This window comes from Fusarium graminearum, chromosome 2 (genome assembly GCF_000240135.3).
Source record: "Fusarium graminearum PH-1 chromosome 2, whole genome shotgun sequence".
NCBI lineage: Eukaryota > Fungi > Ascomycota > Sordariomycetes > Hypocreales > Nectriaceae > Fusarium > Fusarium graminearum.
The window spans coordinates 7069259-7085385 of NC_026475.1; the positions used below are offsets into that span (position 1 = coordinate 7069259).

Genomic DNA, 16127 nt, shown 5'->3' on the forward strand with positions numbered 1-16127 from the left:
ACCTCCAAAGGTTCCGCGTTCGGGGTAGCAGCCACCGCTGTGCTCATGCTACGGCATGTCGGATCAACTCTACCCGTGCAGCTTTTTCTTGACTCGGCAACAGAACAAGAGTTGCAGGCTTGCAATGATACATTAACAGACTTGCAAGTACAATGCCTCAACATGGATGATTTCCTGCGCCTGTCAAGCACGACAACAATTCGCAAACCGAGGATCCAATCTTACCAGTACAAAGTCTTATCCATCCTCTTCTCTAGCTTCCAAGACATTCTTTTTCTTGATGCCGATGCCTTTCCTCTCAGAAACCCCGATCACCTCTTCGACGTGGAACCGTACAAGGGCACTGGACTGGTGACATGGCCAGACTTTTGGTTGCCCACCATATCTCCCCTATTCTACAAGATCGCTGGGGTTAAAATGCCAAACGTGACGATCGAGTCCCGAAGCTCCGAGTCAGGAATCATGCTTTATAACAAAGCAAGGCACGCCGATAGTCTCTTGCTGGCCGCTTACTACAATTTTTACGGCCCGACATTTTATTACCAGCTTCACTCACAGGGCGCTTGGGGGTCGGGCGACAAGGAGACATTCATGCAGAGTGCCTATGTTCTGGGCAATCCTTTCTGGCAAGTGAAACAGTCGCCTGAGCTGGTGACATCTGAAAAGATCAACTGGGGCAGTGGAATCTGGCAGGCAGATCCCCAGTACGACTGGAACCTTCAACAAGAACGGACGAAAAATATGACAACCGCTTCCATGAGGAAACGAAGGCAAAGATTACAGGAGGAAGAGATCAAAGTCACGAGTACCATGTTTGCTCATCTTAACAGAGTCAAGTTCGATATGACGCATCCGATACAAATATTGGAGGACTTGGCGCCTGAACATCCCGATGGGCGCATAACACGATTATGGGGAGACGACGTCGGCAAGGTCTCTGACGTAGCAGGATATGATCTAGAAAAAGTCATTTGGGAAGAGGCTATGAAGGCGAATTGCGACCATGGATTAATGGAGGAATGTAAGAAGATACGGAATTATTACGAGGCGACGTTTAGATAGGATGAGTGAACGTTCACATAGCGATAGATGAGTGTATTTATGTAATTGGAGCCACACTCTTGTATATATACTTGGACTAGATATCTCAACATTACACATTGATCGCTTAGTTCTTTGGTGCATACTTGATGCCACTGCTTGGGCAAGAACTCTTGCTACCATCAGGCTCGGTAGCCACAAACTGACCCTCCTGGATCGAGCCCTGCACGTTGAAATGGTACCAAACCTCGCTGAGAGTGCTACCCTGGCACCCGATGGTAACACGCGCGCCGTGCTGCGACGCAAGTGCATCCTCGATCTCGCTTGCGGTGAACGTCTTGTCGGTGGATGGTTCAATGCCCGCCTCAGCAAGCCACTTGTACGTAGGCAGAGTCTTGAAAAGCGAAATGGTCTTCTTGACGTAATCGGCTGCTTCCTCGCCGGTCTGGTAGTTGCTGTAACAGCTGGGCTCAAGGGTGCTGATGCAAGTGCCGTGCTTGTTGAACTCGTGCTCCCACAGGGACTCATCGTTGCCGTCCTGGCTAACCCAGTACTTGTCCATGTACGAGAGTGTCGAGTTGCCGAGGAACTTGGACACGATGGACTTGATGTCTGTGTACTCGCGGCTCTTGTCGCAGAACTGAGGGTATGTGCCGTCACAGTAGTCAGGCCACAGACCGTGAATGGTCCATGAATCTGATATCGGTCAGTTTGGGTAGCATGTTAGTTTCTTTGGTGTTTACTCACCTGAGGGTCCTGCAACAGGGCTAGAGTCCCAGAATTGAGTTTGGAGGAGTTGGCCAGCGGGGACAAAGCAGCAGGTGTTCTCAACGGCAGTGGTGTTGTGGCAAGAAAGCGGCAAGTCCTTCGAGCATGACGAGAATGCATCAGCTTGCGCCTTGGCAAGGAAGAGCGCAAGCGGGACAAGAGCTTTGGTGAAAGTCATTTTGAGTTGATTGTGATTGTTTACTCAGAAGATACAGAACACCGACAGACTGTTTTCAAAAGAGTCAAGCGATACTTTATAAGCTCCCCTTACAATGCACGTGTTCGGCAGACAGAATGTCTATCCCTCCTAGTGCCGGGCACAATCGACAGATGAAGCAGTTGGCAGAAAGTAGACTTTGCGATAAGGACTCGTTCTGCAACCTGTATCGTCCAACAACCCCACGTGCATTGTATCTCCAAAAACTCATCAGGGCCTTTTGTTCGTTGCTAGGTTTCTCAGCCAATGAGATGACGCAATGGACCATGTCAAGTGTAGATCAGCAACATGGGGGGCACTTTTGGGCCACCGAGACGTCGCAAAGAGTTGAGAAGCCAGCCAATACTATTCCAGATGATTTATAGCATGAAAGAATCGCTTCTATATAGTTTTAGAGGTTTCTACCAATTACATTGAGAATAGACGATGGTAATGTGTCGAGGCAGGTACATGTAGCGACTAGAGGATGGCTTGGATGATTTCTGCAGATCAATGCCGATTTACCCGTCAACGGTCAACGATAACCCGTCGGTGCCGTTTCATGATGCTAAGTTAGTCCGCGATGCGTCATTTCTTAATTACATTCCTATCAGGGTTACCGAGGTTCCGATACCGCTGATTGACGGATCTCGCCTGAGTGCCAATGAGAAATGTGAGTTACAGTATTAACATCTATGCATACAATTCCAACGTAACCACTGTTAGCGATATAACGCACAGGGATCTAACCCAGCGATAAGCCTGATAAGCTCAATCGGACTTATCGTAGATCTATGCCTCATTGCAACGCATGTCTTGACAGCCATGTCCAAAAGGAGGGCGACTTGGGCTAGCAAGTGTACTTTTCGTCTAATGTTTTAGCCGCTACTCGCTGCGCCATACTGTTAGCACACAAGTACTCTTGCTAGCCCTGACGTTTTTCCAGTGTGCGCTTGGCATCCAGTCTGGCGACAAAACATCACAACATGGACGAGCATTATGTATCAGTCTATAGTGAATGCAATCATGAAAATCACTTGTGTCGACTATGAAATTTAATTCTAAATTGCACTTAATCAAATCTTCACAATCACTCAACCATCGCTACGTAATCCAGCAAAGCCAGCCATAGAAATAAATGCCTTTTCTTCAGGGTAAGTTAATGACAGCCGAAATGGTGCACAACAAACTGGAACACCGATACATACTAAGTAGTGCTCGTATGAACTGTACACCAGTCCTCGATTGATTATTCCCATCAAACCTGAGATCCACAACATGTTTCCGAGAAACATGTGATCTATCAGTCCGTTTCTTGCATTGCCTCACATTGCTTTTTTGAACGCTCAAACAAAACGTCAAGATTGCAACGTTCGTGGAGACTCGACCCATCTAGTAGCCGTTTTGTTCTTTTCTTTTCATTTCCAAATTTCTGAACGGTCGCTTGAAGTCTTAGCGACATGATAGAGTTCATTGTTTGCTTTTTTTATACGCATGATCGATCACAAAGCCCTTCTATCAATGGCATTGTCATTCCCGTGATATCCGCAGAGGGAGGCACAGCAGCTCCTCTCACTGCTGGGATTGCTTGTTATAAAATTGCACTGTAGCATTGCGTTGTTCGGTGCATCGCATTTTTTTCTTCTTTTGTTTTGTTTTGGAAAAATGGAGGAAGAATAGCGACTGCCAGATGCAGAGCCTGTAAATTCTCCGCTTTGTTTCCCAGCCACCTTGAGATGGATATCGATATCCCCCTTTCCATCGGCAAAGTCGGGCTCAACAAGGCAAAGCGTAGGATGGAAAATGATAAGATAAGGCCTACCGCTCACTTCCACTTCCGGGTCAAGCGACCAAAATTCTGAGTGACCCACCATATGCACGCAAAAATCTCCGAGCTCATCTTGGACCAACATCATGATGAATTAGTATCCCTTTTGAGGAGTTTCTGTTACGAGGTTTCAGCTCACCTGTCATAGGCTAATGTACGTTGTGAAGTTCGAGTTGGTAACAAGGTTGGTTAGTTGACGGGCTAGCTGTGATCACGGTGATGATTTCGTTAGATCGAAGTGTGCTCAGACCTTGGGACGCTGTACGCGAGGTTCCATCAGACGATTTACTGACTCGCATTTTTCGGTTACCAGAAAGACAAGACCAACTTTTGACACTATGGCCCGTTCTAAATGCTCCATTAGTGTTGTTTGTGATTTAAAAAACATGATGTTGTTCCGCGGTGGTTGATGTGGCGATGGCTTCTGCATGTTGAGACTGCAACTGTAGGCAGCTAAACTAATATGCAAGTACATGCCTTGACATCTATTTCTATACCACAATGCTAGAAAGATACTTTTATTTTTGTTATTTGATCTGTTTTTGCTTTTGCATCTCCTCACAATTCAACGTCTTATGCACATGATAGCAACTGCCATGCATGTGATTTACGATAAACTGCATGCTTTAGGGTAAACCTGGATGAATGTTTATCTCAACAAGGTCAGTCCAAGCACTGAACAAGTGGACCAGTGTCTTGAAGAGGCAAAGACGTCTGTTCACTCATCAACCCAAAATCCGTAGTATGTTTTACCATTCAGGTGAGGTGACCAGAAACGAACCCTGCCCCCTGTCATGTTGATGGAGAGCTGTGGCTGCGGGCCGTGAAGTGCTCCAAGCTTGGTTAGTCGCCTTTTTTGTTTCAAACCTTTTCGGGGTTTGTTGCCGCTCGAGCAATCAAAACGAGACGGATCGACCGGGGGAATTCCACTTTTTGTCAATCCTACATTGGAGGACGAGGATCTTGCGAAAGGACGGGCTCAGACGGTGGCTTACACACATCAATGCTTTTAAAATTACGGATTGACGGCACTCACCACTTCTACTCCCCTTCGTACCTAGAGTTTCTATGAAAAGAAAAAAAGAATCAACCTGAAACAAATCTCTCTGCAACAAAAACTGAAACTAAACTATGCTGAGAACATATTGGATTTGCATGCACTCACCAGGCCATTCCTTGCTTGACATCTGGATATCTCAAGTCCAGCTCGCTAGCCCTGTCGCTAAATTTTCGCCGCATTCTTTGCCCTATGCCTCGCCTCGCCTCAGCTGAAGATGCTGGCCGAAGATGAGACGTGAATTGTCACAACATCGGAAATTCTTCAAGACTTCTAGAAGCAAACTAATCCAAATAGTCTGCAAGACTACATGACACACGTCAGTATTCTTCTGATGAGCAATTTTAAATTCCAGCCGGATATAATCTCACTTCTGCAGTAGTACCTAGTTACTATCACATAGCTAGCCTAGTCTCTATTCCTCTTAGTCTCTCCAGCAAGCTCCTGATCGTCAACTGACTCGAAACCCCTGCCCATGCTAAATTTGGAAAAGGAAACAAAGCAACGTCCAAGCCCTCCACCGTCACCACCAACATGCGGTAGAAGCTCATGAAACGTCTGAGCGATGATCGGATTGACACTAGATCCAGGCACAGGCACGGAACTAGACTCTGTCTCCTGAGCCGAACTGCCCGAACATGCCCACAGCTGAGGAGCGAGCAGTCGATCGAGGGAAGGCGACAGAGCAGGGGGGGCCAAAGTTAGACTCTTTGACAAGACCTCGGACTGAGCTTGAGTTTTGCTTAAAAGGAAGCGCATCTGCAGCTTCAATTCACTCTTTCTTTCTACTCTGTATCAATCGTTCTATCTGATTTCGTCTATCATTTCTTTTTTGTTTCCTTAATTCTTTCGTTTCCTAAGTGGTTTCACTTAGTCACTCGCTATTTTCCATTAAGTCCTTCGCTACTTTTCATCAAAATTATATCGCACACTCGCTCGCTATTAAGCATTATCAACAACAACAACTACAATAAAAACACTTTCGTTTAACGCTATGCGTTTCACAACTGGAATCCTCCCTACTTTGGGAGCTATTGCTTCGCTGGGCGAAGCTACTCCAACTTTCTTTACCGGAGGCGGCGGTGCTTCTGGCGGTGTCGGTGGACACCTTGGAGCTGGTGCCGGTGTTGATGCTGGTGCTGGAGCCGGCGCTGGCCTTGGTGCCGGTGCTGGAGTCGGTGGTTCCGCTGGCGGCCATCTCGGTGCTGGTGCCGGCGTTGATGCTGGAGCTGGTGTCGGAGGAGGTGCTGGCGGTAAGATTGGAGCCGGAGCTGGTGTTGGTGGAGGAGCTGAAGGTCACCTCGGCGCCGGTGCTGGCGTTGATGCTGGTGCTGGTGTTGGCGGAGGAGCTGGAGGCAAGATTGGAGCTGGCGCCGGTGTTGGCGCTGGTGTTGGAGGCAAGATCGGTGCTGGCGCTGGCGTTGATGCTGGTGCTGGTGCTGGTGTCGGCGGCGGCGCTGGAGGTAAGATCGGTGCTGGTGCTGGTGTTGATGCTGGCGCCGGTGTTGGTGGAGGAGCTGGTGGCAAGATCGGTGCCGGTGCTGGTGTTGATGCTGGCGCTGGTGTTGGTGGAGGAGCTGGTGGTAAGATCGGTGCCGGTGCTGGTGTTGGAGCCGGTGTTGGAGGTAAGATCGGTGCCGGTGCTGGTGTTGATGCTGGCGCTGGTGTTGGTGGAGGAGCTGGTGGTAAGATTGGAGCTGGCGCCGGTGTTGGAGCCGGTGTTGGAGGTAAGATCGGTGCCGGTGCTGGTGTTGATGCTGGCGCTGGTGTCGATGTCGGTGGTGGTGCCAAGGGCGGCCTCAAGGGAGGTGCTGGCGGCCACCTCGGTGCCGGCGTTGGCCTTGGAGGCAAGATTGGTGCTGGAGTCGGTGCTGGTGCTGGTCTTGGAGGCCATCTCGAAGGCGATGTCAAGGGTGGCGCCGGCGGCAAGATTGGAGCTGGCGCCGGTCTTGGCGGCCATCTTGGAGGCGGTCTCGGTGTTGGCGCTGGTATCGGCGCTGGCCTTGGTGCTGGTGTCGGTGCTGGTATTGGACTCGGACTTGGTGGCCTCGGCGGTCTCAAGGGCCTCCTTGGTGGTGGCATTGAGTGGTCTGCTGGTGGCGGTGCTGACTGGCACACTGGAACTTCTTGCAGCATCGGTAACACCTGGAAGGACCACGTCCTCTTCCAGGGTGTCTGCTCTCCCGAGACTGAGACCACTCCCGCTGTCAACCTCGGTCTTAACCTCCCCAGCTGCCAGATCACTGGTGACATCGGTTTCGCTTGCGGTGCCGACTTCCTCAAGACCCCCAACGTTCGTGTCGGCCTCGGTGGCATCTCTGCTTACATCGAGATCGATCTCTCTGCTTCTGCTGCCGTCCATCAATCCGTCGAACTCTTCGCTGCCCCCAAGCTTGGTGTTGCTATCCCTGGCCTCGAGGCCTCTGCTGATCTGAAGGCTGCCATCGAGGCTGCCATCGCCCTTGATCTCATCGTCGGCTGTGGTAAGGCCATTGATCTCTCTGCTGGTGTCTACGTCAAGTTCCCTGCCGATGCCTACGTCGACATTGATCTTCTCACCAAGAAGGTTATCAACGCTTCCCTCGAGGGTCTCGTCACCAAGGCTCTCCCCGTTGGCGTTGGTGCTGATGTCGAGCTTGGTGCTGGTATTGATCTCCAGATCGGTCTCCGACTCCGTTCTGAGCTTGCTATCCCTGGTGGTCTCGAGATCCCCGTCCTTGGTCTCTCTGGCAAGGCTGGTGCTGATGTTGGCTTCGGTGCCGGTGTTTGGTTCTCTCTTCTCGACTACTCTGCCAAGATTGGTGGCGGTGCTGGTGTCTCTGCTGGTATCGACATCACTGGCTCTTTCGACTGCAACCTCGGTCTCTCTGTTGACAAGAAGTGGGACTTCTCTGGTGGTTTCTTCAACCTCATCCCCAACCTGTCTGTCGGCCTTGCCAAGGGTATCAAGTCCACCTTCTCCCAGAAGACCCGTGGTACTTGCGGTAGCTTCATCGGTCACTTCAAGAAGGGTGGCTTCATTGGAGGCCCTACCATCCCTGCTTCCGGTCTGATCACTGCTACTACTGCTGGCTCTGACGCCTCCGTCACTATCCCCGCTGGTGTTACCCAGTCTGTCGAGTTCTCTGGCACCGTTGTTGTCCCTGACGCTTCCGTCTCCGTCGAGATCCCTGACTCCACTGACTCTGCTTCTCCCGAGGGTCCTAGCGATGTCACTGGCTCTGGTTCTCTCCCTGTCGCCACCTCCGCTGCTGAGATTCCTGACACCACCGACTCTGCTACCCAAGGTGGCCCTCCTGTTGATGCTACCGAGTCTGGCTCTTCTCCTGTCACTACCTCTGCTGGCGAGGTCCCTGTTGGCCCCGGCGGTGAGGTTCCCAACCAGACCATCACCAAGGGCGGCGACGTCACTGCTATCTTCGGTCCTGGCGAGACTATCACTGTTTCCGGCTCCGAGGGTTTCACTACCATCCTGTCTGGCTCCGAGGGTTTCACTTCCGTCATCACTGGTTCCGAGGGTTTCACCACTGTCATCTCTGACTCTGAGGGTAGCTTCACCTCTTTCTTCTCTGGCTCTGAGGGTTTCACTACCGTCATTTCTGGATCCGAGGGTGTTACCAAGGTCGTTCCCGGTACTCCTGGCTTCACCACCGTTGTCTCTGGCTCTGAGACCTTCACTCAGGTCGTTCCCGGTGCTGGCTTCACTACTGTTGTCTCTGGCTCCGAGACCATGACCAAGGTTGTCCCTGGCGCTGCCTTCACCACTATTGTCTCTGGTTCTGAGACCTTCACCCAGGTTGTCCCCGGTGGTGGCTTCACTTCTGTCCAGTCTGGCAGCTCCCCTGTTTCCACTGGTGGTAACAACTACGAGCTTCCTTCTGCCCCCGGTGCTGATGCCACTGCCTCTGGTGATGTTCCTGCTGAGACTGGTTCTGGTTCTCTCCCTGCTGCTACCACTGCTCCTAACGGCGACAACGGTACCCCTGGTGATGCCACTACCGGCTCTGGCTCTGACGCTGAGGTCACCTCTGCTCCCGCTGCCGGTGTCACTGAGGCCCCTGATGCTTCTGGCATGATCACCAGCACTATCCGTGAGACTCACGTCTACACCATTACCTCTTGTGCTGCTTCTGTCATCAACTGCCCTGCCTCTTACACTCAGAAGATTGTCACCCAGACTGTCATTGAGCGCACCACTGTCTGCCCTGCCACTGCTACTGCTGTCCCCAACACCCCCACCGAGGGCTCTGACGAGTCTGGCAAGACCCCTGACTCCCCTGACTCCCCCGATACCCCCAAGGAGGGCGGCAACGCTTCTCACCAGGGCCCCGGCGGTGATAAGGGTGCCGAGTACCCTACCCCTGGTGACAAGACTCCTGTTGAGGGCGGTAACGGCTCTGGTTCTCACGGCGATGCTCCTGCTCCTACCGCTCCCCCTGCTGCTGCACAGACCACCATCGACCTCGTCACCATCACCCAGGACGTCACCACCATTGTTCCCTGCACCAAGTTCGTCACCAGCACCTTCGTCGCCCCTACCACTGTTCACCCTCCCGCTGTTCCCGTTGTCACCATCATCGACAACCACACTGGTCAGGCCCCTCAGAACACTGCTACTGAGCAGCCTGGTGCTTTCACCACCCTCACCCGAGTCATGGCCTCTGCCACCGACTCTGGCGACTACCCTGCTGCCACTGACAGCGGCTCTGATGCTGCTGCTCCCGGCTACGAGGCGCCCGGTGCTGTTCCCACCTACAAGGTTCCTAACAACGGAACCGTTCCTTCTCAGGTTCCCGTCATTGCCGGAGCCTCTCTTGTCAGCGTTGGCAGCATGCTGCTCGCTCTCCCTATGGCCCTCGCCTTTATCATGTAAATAGCTTAATTACTGAAAGCACTTATGCTTTCAATGTCCGCATCAGATAACTTTCAATGCCCGAATCAGATAGAACGTAATTCATGTACTTCAAAAATTGTTTGCTCCTTTACTTCGCTTGTGGCATTGTATTGATTGCTTTGTTTGTGCCTATGCTAATTGTCCTTTTTTGTTTTCTCTAAACATATATGCTTAAGAGAAATGATTCTTCTCCCATAAATCGACTCCAGCCCTTGATGGTACAACCTGTTCTGAATAAAAACACCGTCCTGGAATGATGGAGCACCTGCTTAGGGCATGACCGTGAGAAACCTGATTGTTCGATGCAGCCTGACAACGCAACACAAATATGCACAAACTAAGAGCTATCTATACAAAACATCATACCAGGGGTAAACAAAATTAGAAGTTAAAGAGATTATGGGGTGGTTTAGTAACAAGGCGATCTATTTTCATTATTATTTTTAGCAAGATTAAAAAGGTCAATAGTATGTGTATTAATATATTTGTCCCAGATCGTACACCCCTTAATAAATTTACTTAACAATATGATCTTACACTCTCCTTATGTACAAATGTTTCATTTTTGACCATTATACCACCGACACCTGCAGGACCTGGGGTGACTGGTCGACTCGAAAGAGTCACGGAAGCTGTATGTCCGTGATGCGCCCGGCGATCGAGGTCTTCAATTGAGGCTATCGACTCATTTACGAGTTGTGTGAGTACATGTGTAGAACTCGACTCAGCATTGGGTATCTTTGAAAGGTGTATCGAATGTCTCGTTTGACTTCGGGGATAGTTTCGGCGGTACGCGCTGGATCCAGAATCGAACGTTGTGGTTGGGTCCGTGCAAGTCATCATATACAGGAAGGCCGGTCGAATAATTGGAAGACAAGCTGTTCAATGATGAGTTGGTTTGACATAAACAGTGCATGGATGTGGGAGATGCCTACTGGATATTGTCACCAGGTTTACCTCCACTGAAGCCCATATGATGACGGGAGCCAGTTGATATGTCATGTCCTGTGACTTGTTGTTGAAGTGGGTAGATACAGTAACGATAGCGAGACCAGCTACGCACACCCTGCAGAATATGTCAGTAAGAAAACAAGAGCCTATGATTAGGAGCCTCTTACAAGATACCGAAGAGGAACAAAAAGATAATTGCTATTTTCTGAAGGATAGGAAGTTGAAGCTTCTGAATCTGTACAATGGGCAGAATCAAGATGCCGATATCGATTATGACGTGGGCAAGAACAGTGCCGAAGAAAAAGTCTGCACTTTTGATAGGACAGACGAAATGTTCAATGTGAGGATTCCAGAATGCCTCGACTGGATAACAATGGAATGTAGTTAAAAAGATCTGGGATCTATGTGAGCCAGGATCGAGGTTATATAGCAACAAGATAACTTACGCGCACAATGATCCAAAGAATGGAGCAAGTTAGCAGGATCGAGATTGCGAACTGAATATTAGCGACGCGGAACATGCGCCAGTAAAAGGACAAAATGGAGATCTTGGCGAAGAAGAGGGTGAATGCGTAGAGATGTTCGATGATGAAGAGATATTTTTTCGTAGTGTAGTTTGCTTCCTCTACAGTCATCCCTTGAACATCCTCCGAGTGTAGGCCAAAACCATGTCGCATCCCTGAAAGAAGTCAGTATCTTGAAGCACGGTGATAATGATCGATCATACAAATAGGGAGCATAACGGCCCAGGCCACTGCGGTAGCCTATTCACTGTTAGTTATGTGGCTCGAAACCCGTTCTGAAGATAGTCTATTGCGTACATAGCAGAGTATCGCAAAGTAATCATCCCACCAAAGGCGTATCCTGGTGATCCTTCGACTGGCCAGTCGTAGAATAAGAAAGATGGTGGCAGCCGGAAAGGTTACATACTCTGCAACCCAGAGATTAGGTTGAAGTGAAGACATTATGGTTTGTTGACAAAGACAAAGGAAAGAAATGCGTAACAGGATCAATGGATTATCTGGAGTAGGGGGACCACCCCTGGATGATATACGCCTGACGAGGAAAGATTGCCGATCATTTAATGCGGCTCACAAGCACTGACACGTCAGGATGGTTTGCATTTAGAGAGATCCCTGACTTTAGCCTTATGAGTATCTTTAATACGCCAGTCTGAGTATAGTCGGGAGTCTATGCAGTCTTTAGTGTTAGGCATCGCATGATTCTCGGATTTGCCACATCAATTTATCGTTAGCAGTTTCAAGTTTCATCTAATTGAGCTTGTCAGTGTTGGCAGATACAGACTTCCAGGCACATAAGCCACCACCAACGATCACAAGCTTGTTTGGGATATGGGGCCAGACGGCGCCGCATTTTGGAGATTTGGGGAGACGCTAGGTCGTACCGAGGTGCTGAAGAGCCACTTTGTTCCGCGCTGTTCAGCCTCGATAGAGATCCGGACCTCCCGAGGAGAAATGGCGGTTGGTTGCTGATTTCAAGATGGTCCAATCTTCAGGGCGGTTTAGCAGGGCTGAACCTAGAGACGAAGGCCAGAGCTTCCTACCATCTCGGAGATCTAGATCAGGACAGGGGTTCAACCATGTTTCATTTAGCAAGCTTTACCGTCCATTTGAGAGCATGTCATTCGACAAAGTGGCAGTGGCGTTGAACGGATGATGGGGCCTGGCGTCTAGCTCTGAACTCTATTAACAGCTGGGATTTGAGCCTTGCGTAGAGACGATACTTTCTCTCTGTGCTCTGTAGCTCGTTTCAAACTATCTATCCGGTGGAGAAACAGCGGTCTAATATCTATTACATCACTATTAATAGCGCGAAAAGTACTGTGACGGGCAAGAATCAGGCCCGATGGAATGGTAGATTGAGTGTAGGCTAGGTTTGTAACTAGTTACGCCCAATCAAACCCGAGCATTACTAGGCTGAAGACTTGGCACTGGCGTTCATTTGGATGAAGTAGGTAAGTTCTGGAGTCGTTAATTGTCATTCTCATAGCGTAGACGAGGCGAGCAATCTCTGGGGGAACAGCGCAGCCCACTCATCTGCAGGCTCTATTAAGAAACAGGGGTTACAGACTGGCATCTGCCTGTAACAAGACAGGGTGCAGAATACGAGCGCAAATAGAATTTTGACCTATGCCGCTATAGACTTGACCTTTGTGCCTGTTGAGCATAAACTCAATCTCAGGTGTCCATGTTTAACAGCCAAGTTGAGGAAAACCCAAGGTTTGTCGCTGAACTGCCTCTTGTTATGAAGCAGATATCAACCTACATGCCCTTGTCCCTTACAATAAGAACCTTCATTTTCAGGTACTTTTGCCTAATGGTCTATAGCGACATTTGTAATCACATGCGTACTCTCAAGTTTAATGCAAAAGTAATTAGACTGAAAGGGACAAAGCGCCATGAATAACGGTCGAGACAGATCGCCACTTTCCCCGATTTGAAGAACGTAGCAGCGACACGGCAGATCGTTACTCACTGACCTCGCATCGGCATGAGATCCCGGATGTGACAGCACGTTCCTCGTAGATCAAATAGTGGTGATCCTTTCCCTCCAGGCCAGCGAATGACACTGATTTAAAATAAGATGACCCTTGAAACGTTATGGCTCCAGCTTGACGGTAAGATCGTGCTCAGGATGTGCGACGTCGACGAGTCTGGACTTGAAGAAAGATAAGAGACACTCCACGGACCCAGATCCCAAAACCAAGGCTGAGATTAAGGTCACCATGTCTTGAATGATATGCCAGGGTACAGCAAGCGAAGGGTACTCTGCATGATACATGCGAATTATCTGAATCCATTTGTATGACTAGTGCACTCTTCATGTATTTGTCGTTCTGAATTTCTATCAACAATAGGAACAATGGAGTCATGCCCAAATTCTACAATTACTTATTGATAGTTGCTAAGATTGACCCTTCTCCCCAGGTCCCAAAGCCGTCTAGCTTCCGAGCTAAAGTATGGAGAGGAACCACTTAACTACGGTAAATTATTTATGCTGACAACGGCACAAAATATTACGCACCTACCCACCTCGAACCTCAGTAGTGCGGAACAACGCGGCTATCACCGTTCCATTCCTCAAACTCTATTGTCGTGTTTTGACAAGGAAAACATACCAGGATCTATTACCCCTGGCATTGACTCTAGATAGGAAACAAGGTTGCAGAGCGAGAGTAACCTGTATGCGATGGGGAAACTCTGTGAGCACTGCGCGATTATTCTTTCGCTCCAGGTTGAGCCAGAAGCATGGAGCCAAGATTTTACTCTTCACTCCATTGACGACTATGCCCCTCTGAAACACTTCAGAACTGTCAAGGAACTCATAGAATCTGCAGAGAACTGTCGTCTTTGCGACTTCATCGAAGCTTCGTGGTCGCTACCAGCCCTTCACAAACGGTATCCAGACATTAAGGAACAAGATTACGGGTCGCTCAAGCTTGAGTTCAAGATCACGAAAGCCGTGTCTGATCCTAGCGGTGTGTCTTGCAACTTTATAGGCGGAGATATCATTGTGCCGTGGCATGGTTTTGCAGACAGCTTCAAGGTGACAATCACTACTTGTCGTGTTGGCAGTACGGGCTGACCTATTTCTTTTTTCTGCTATACGTACTAACAATTTAATCAGCGGATGTTAGCCATCTCCCAATCTGGGATTATAAAGAGCTCACCAATGAGGATAGAATCAAGACTATCAAGGGTTGGTATACTGAATGTTCATCTCAGCATGCTGGATGTAAGCCATCCAGTCTCGGGCACCCAAGGCGTCTCATCCAGTTGGGACCAGAGAAGCACGATCTTCGACTGATTGATACACTGTCGCAACCTTGTGGTGACCTTGAATATGCCACCTTGAGCTACTGCTGGGGAACGTCACGTCCGTTTGTAACCACTAAAGATAATATTGGCACTTTACTTCAAAGCATACCAGCAACGTCTCTTCCTCAAACATTCCATGACGCTATCGATATAATTTGGGAGCTGGGACTCCGATACATATGGATAGACAGTCTTTGCATTGTGCAAGATGACCTTCAAGACTGGCAGAGGGAAGCCACATCCATGAAAGATGTATACGCTGGTAGTTCCATCACTATATCAGCGTCAGATGCACAAGACAGCGCGCAGGGATGTTTTGTTGACAATAGCTTGGATCTTTGGGATGGACGTGATATAGGGTTACATCAAATGGGAGCCCGCTTCCCAAACAATAGGGAATTCTCGATACGATTTCATCAGGGGGATATCAGACGCCGCACCAAATTCTCAAACCTGAACACCAGAGGCTGGACTCTGCAAGAACAATTACTGTCTCGTCGAGTTATACATTGCATGCAGCCTGAGATACACTGGAGCTGTCACTGCAGCTACCGAACAGAGTCGCAAGTCAGCTTCGAAGGCGACAGGTTCAAGGGCTTCTCGTGGAGGTTCATGCCAGAGGTTGCTACTGAAGAAGAAATGAAGAAATTATGGCTTGAGTGGATGACAGATTACTCGAGTCGGAAACTGACAGTCACAAGAGATCGTCTCGGGGCACTGGCAGGAATGGTGCAGTACTTTGGCAACAAAGTCGGATTTACACACTTGCTAGGCTGCTGGCACGAAACCCTGGTTGATGACTTGCTATGGATTCGGCGTGGCGACACTGTCCACCCTTCTATGGCTCTATCCCAGGTACCATCTTGGTCATGGCTCACTCGTGTAGGTACTATCGATTTCAGGTTCTGGACTCGGTCAATGGGCAAATATCCTTCCATTATCCGAGACCACGTCAAGATTGTCGAAGCCGGAATCACTTGGGCGGGGGAACCTATGGTTTCGGATATCGTATCCAGCACCATGATCGTCGAGGGGCCAGTGCGAGAGATGAGACTCCGTTTAGATCACAGAACCAAGAACTTCAACCCGCCTTTTATGAATGTCGGCGATGAAGAGCCCGATTTCAGCGAGACTCCACTTCCTTGGCGGTGTCCAGGAAGGTTTGATCTTGAGGATGAACGGGAAGATGATATGTTTACTTGTTTACTTGTACGCTCGGTTTCTCCGGAGTCTCGTGATAGTCTGGCATACCCCTACCAAGAAACTTTTCTTCTATTAGTGCCAGTTTCGACTTCTGAAGGTACGGCTTACAACAGGGTCGGCCTTGCTATGATCCGTGGGGATCAGAGTGAGTTTGCATCGGCTGAAACGAAGAAGATCCGTCTATTATAGTTTGTCATTAGCAGGATGGTATTATTGTGTGAATTACTTTGGGTTGTCTTTTTAATGCAACGCTTTGCAACTAGAGCGTCAAGTGGAGAACATCACCATCATTTATCCACATTTACAACTAGCCTTCTTATGAATGAACTTGAGTGATTTCTTCTGGGAAC

General features: G+C 49.3%; 6 protein-coding genes across 6 annotated transcripts; 3 read left to right on the forward strand and 3 right to left on the reverse strand.

Annotated features, from left to right (window-relative positions):
• Nucleotides 1-1992, reverse strand: FGSG_03379 (uncharacterized protein). The gene is made up of 2 exons (XM_011324045.1): nt 1789-1992; nt 1-1737 (listed from the first exon to the last, which is right to left on the reverse strand). The coding sequence occupies exons 1-2, from the start codon at nt 1985-1987 to the stop codon at nt 1169-1171; spliced, it is 768 nt and encodes a 255-aa protein (XP_011322347.1). The 5' UTR covers nt 1988-1992; the 3' UTR covers nt 1-1168.
• FGSG_03380 (uncharacterized protein) lies at nt 163-1107 on the forward strand (the record flags this gene model as incomplete). Its single annotated transcript, XM_011324044.1, has 2 exons — nt 163-966; nt 1090-1107. The coding sequence occupies 2 exons, from the start codon at nt 163-165 to the stop codon at nt 1105-1107; spliced, it is 822 nt and encodes a 273-aa protein (XP_011322346.1).
• Nucleotides 1993-3507: 1515 nt separating the features above from the next.
• FGSG_12446 (uncharacterized protein) lies at nt 3508-3921 on the reverse strand (the record flags this gene model as incomplete). Its single annotated transcript, XM_011324046.1, has 1 exon — nt 3508-3921. The coding sequence occupies one exon, from the start codon at nt 3919-3921 to the stop codon at nt 3508-3510; it is 414 nt and encodes a 137-aa protein (XP_011322348.1).
• Nucleotides 3922-5884: 1963 nt separating this feature from the next.
• FGSG_03378 (uncharacterized protein) lies at nt 5885-9763 on the forward strand (the record flags this gene model as incomplete). Its single annotated transcript, XM_011324047.1, has 3 exons — nt 5885-6515; nt 6756-8512; nt 8687-9763. The coding sequence occupies 3 exons, from the start codon at nt 5885-5887 to the stop codon at nt 9761-9763; spliced, it is 3465 nt and encodes a 1154-aa protein (XP_011322349.1).
• A 365-nt stretch (nt 9764-10128) lies between these two features.
• FGSG_03377 (uncharacterized protein) lies at nt 10129-11700 on the reverse strand (the record flags this gene model as incomplete). Its single annotated transcript, XM_011324048.1, has 9 exons — nt 10129-10132; nt 10202-10209; nt 10322-10662; nt 10720-10850; nt 10903-10970; nt 11182-11414; nt 11463-11499; nt 11557-11614; nt 11666-11700. 9 exons carry the CDS (start codon nt 11698-11700, stop codon nt 10129-10131), a joined length of 915 nt encoding a protein of 304 aa, XP_011322350.1.
• Nucleotides 11701-13339: 1639 nt separating this feature from the next.
• On the forward strand, nt 13340-15966 carry FGSG_03376 (uncharacterized protein; the record flags this gene model as incomplete). The annotated part of the gene is made up of 4 exons (XM_011324049.1): nt 13340-13373; nt 13658-13713; nt 13991-14234; nt 14384-15966. 4 exons carry the CDS (start codon nt 13340-13342, stop codon nt 15964-15966), a joined length of 1917 nt encoding a protein of 638 aa, XP_011322351.1.
• Between the last annotated feature and the right edge of the window lie 161 nt (nt 15967-16127).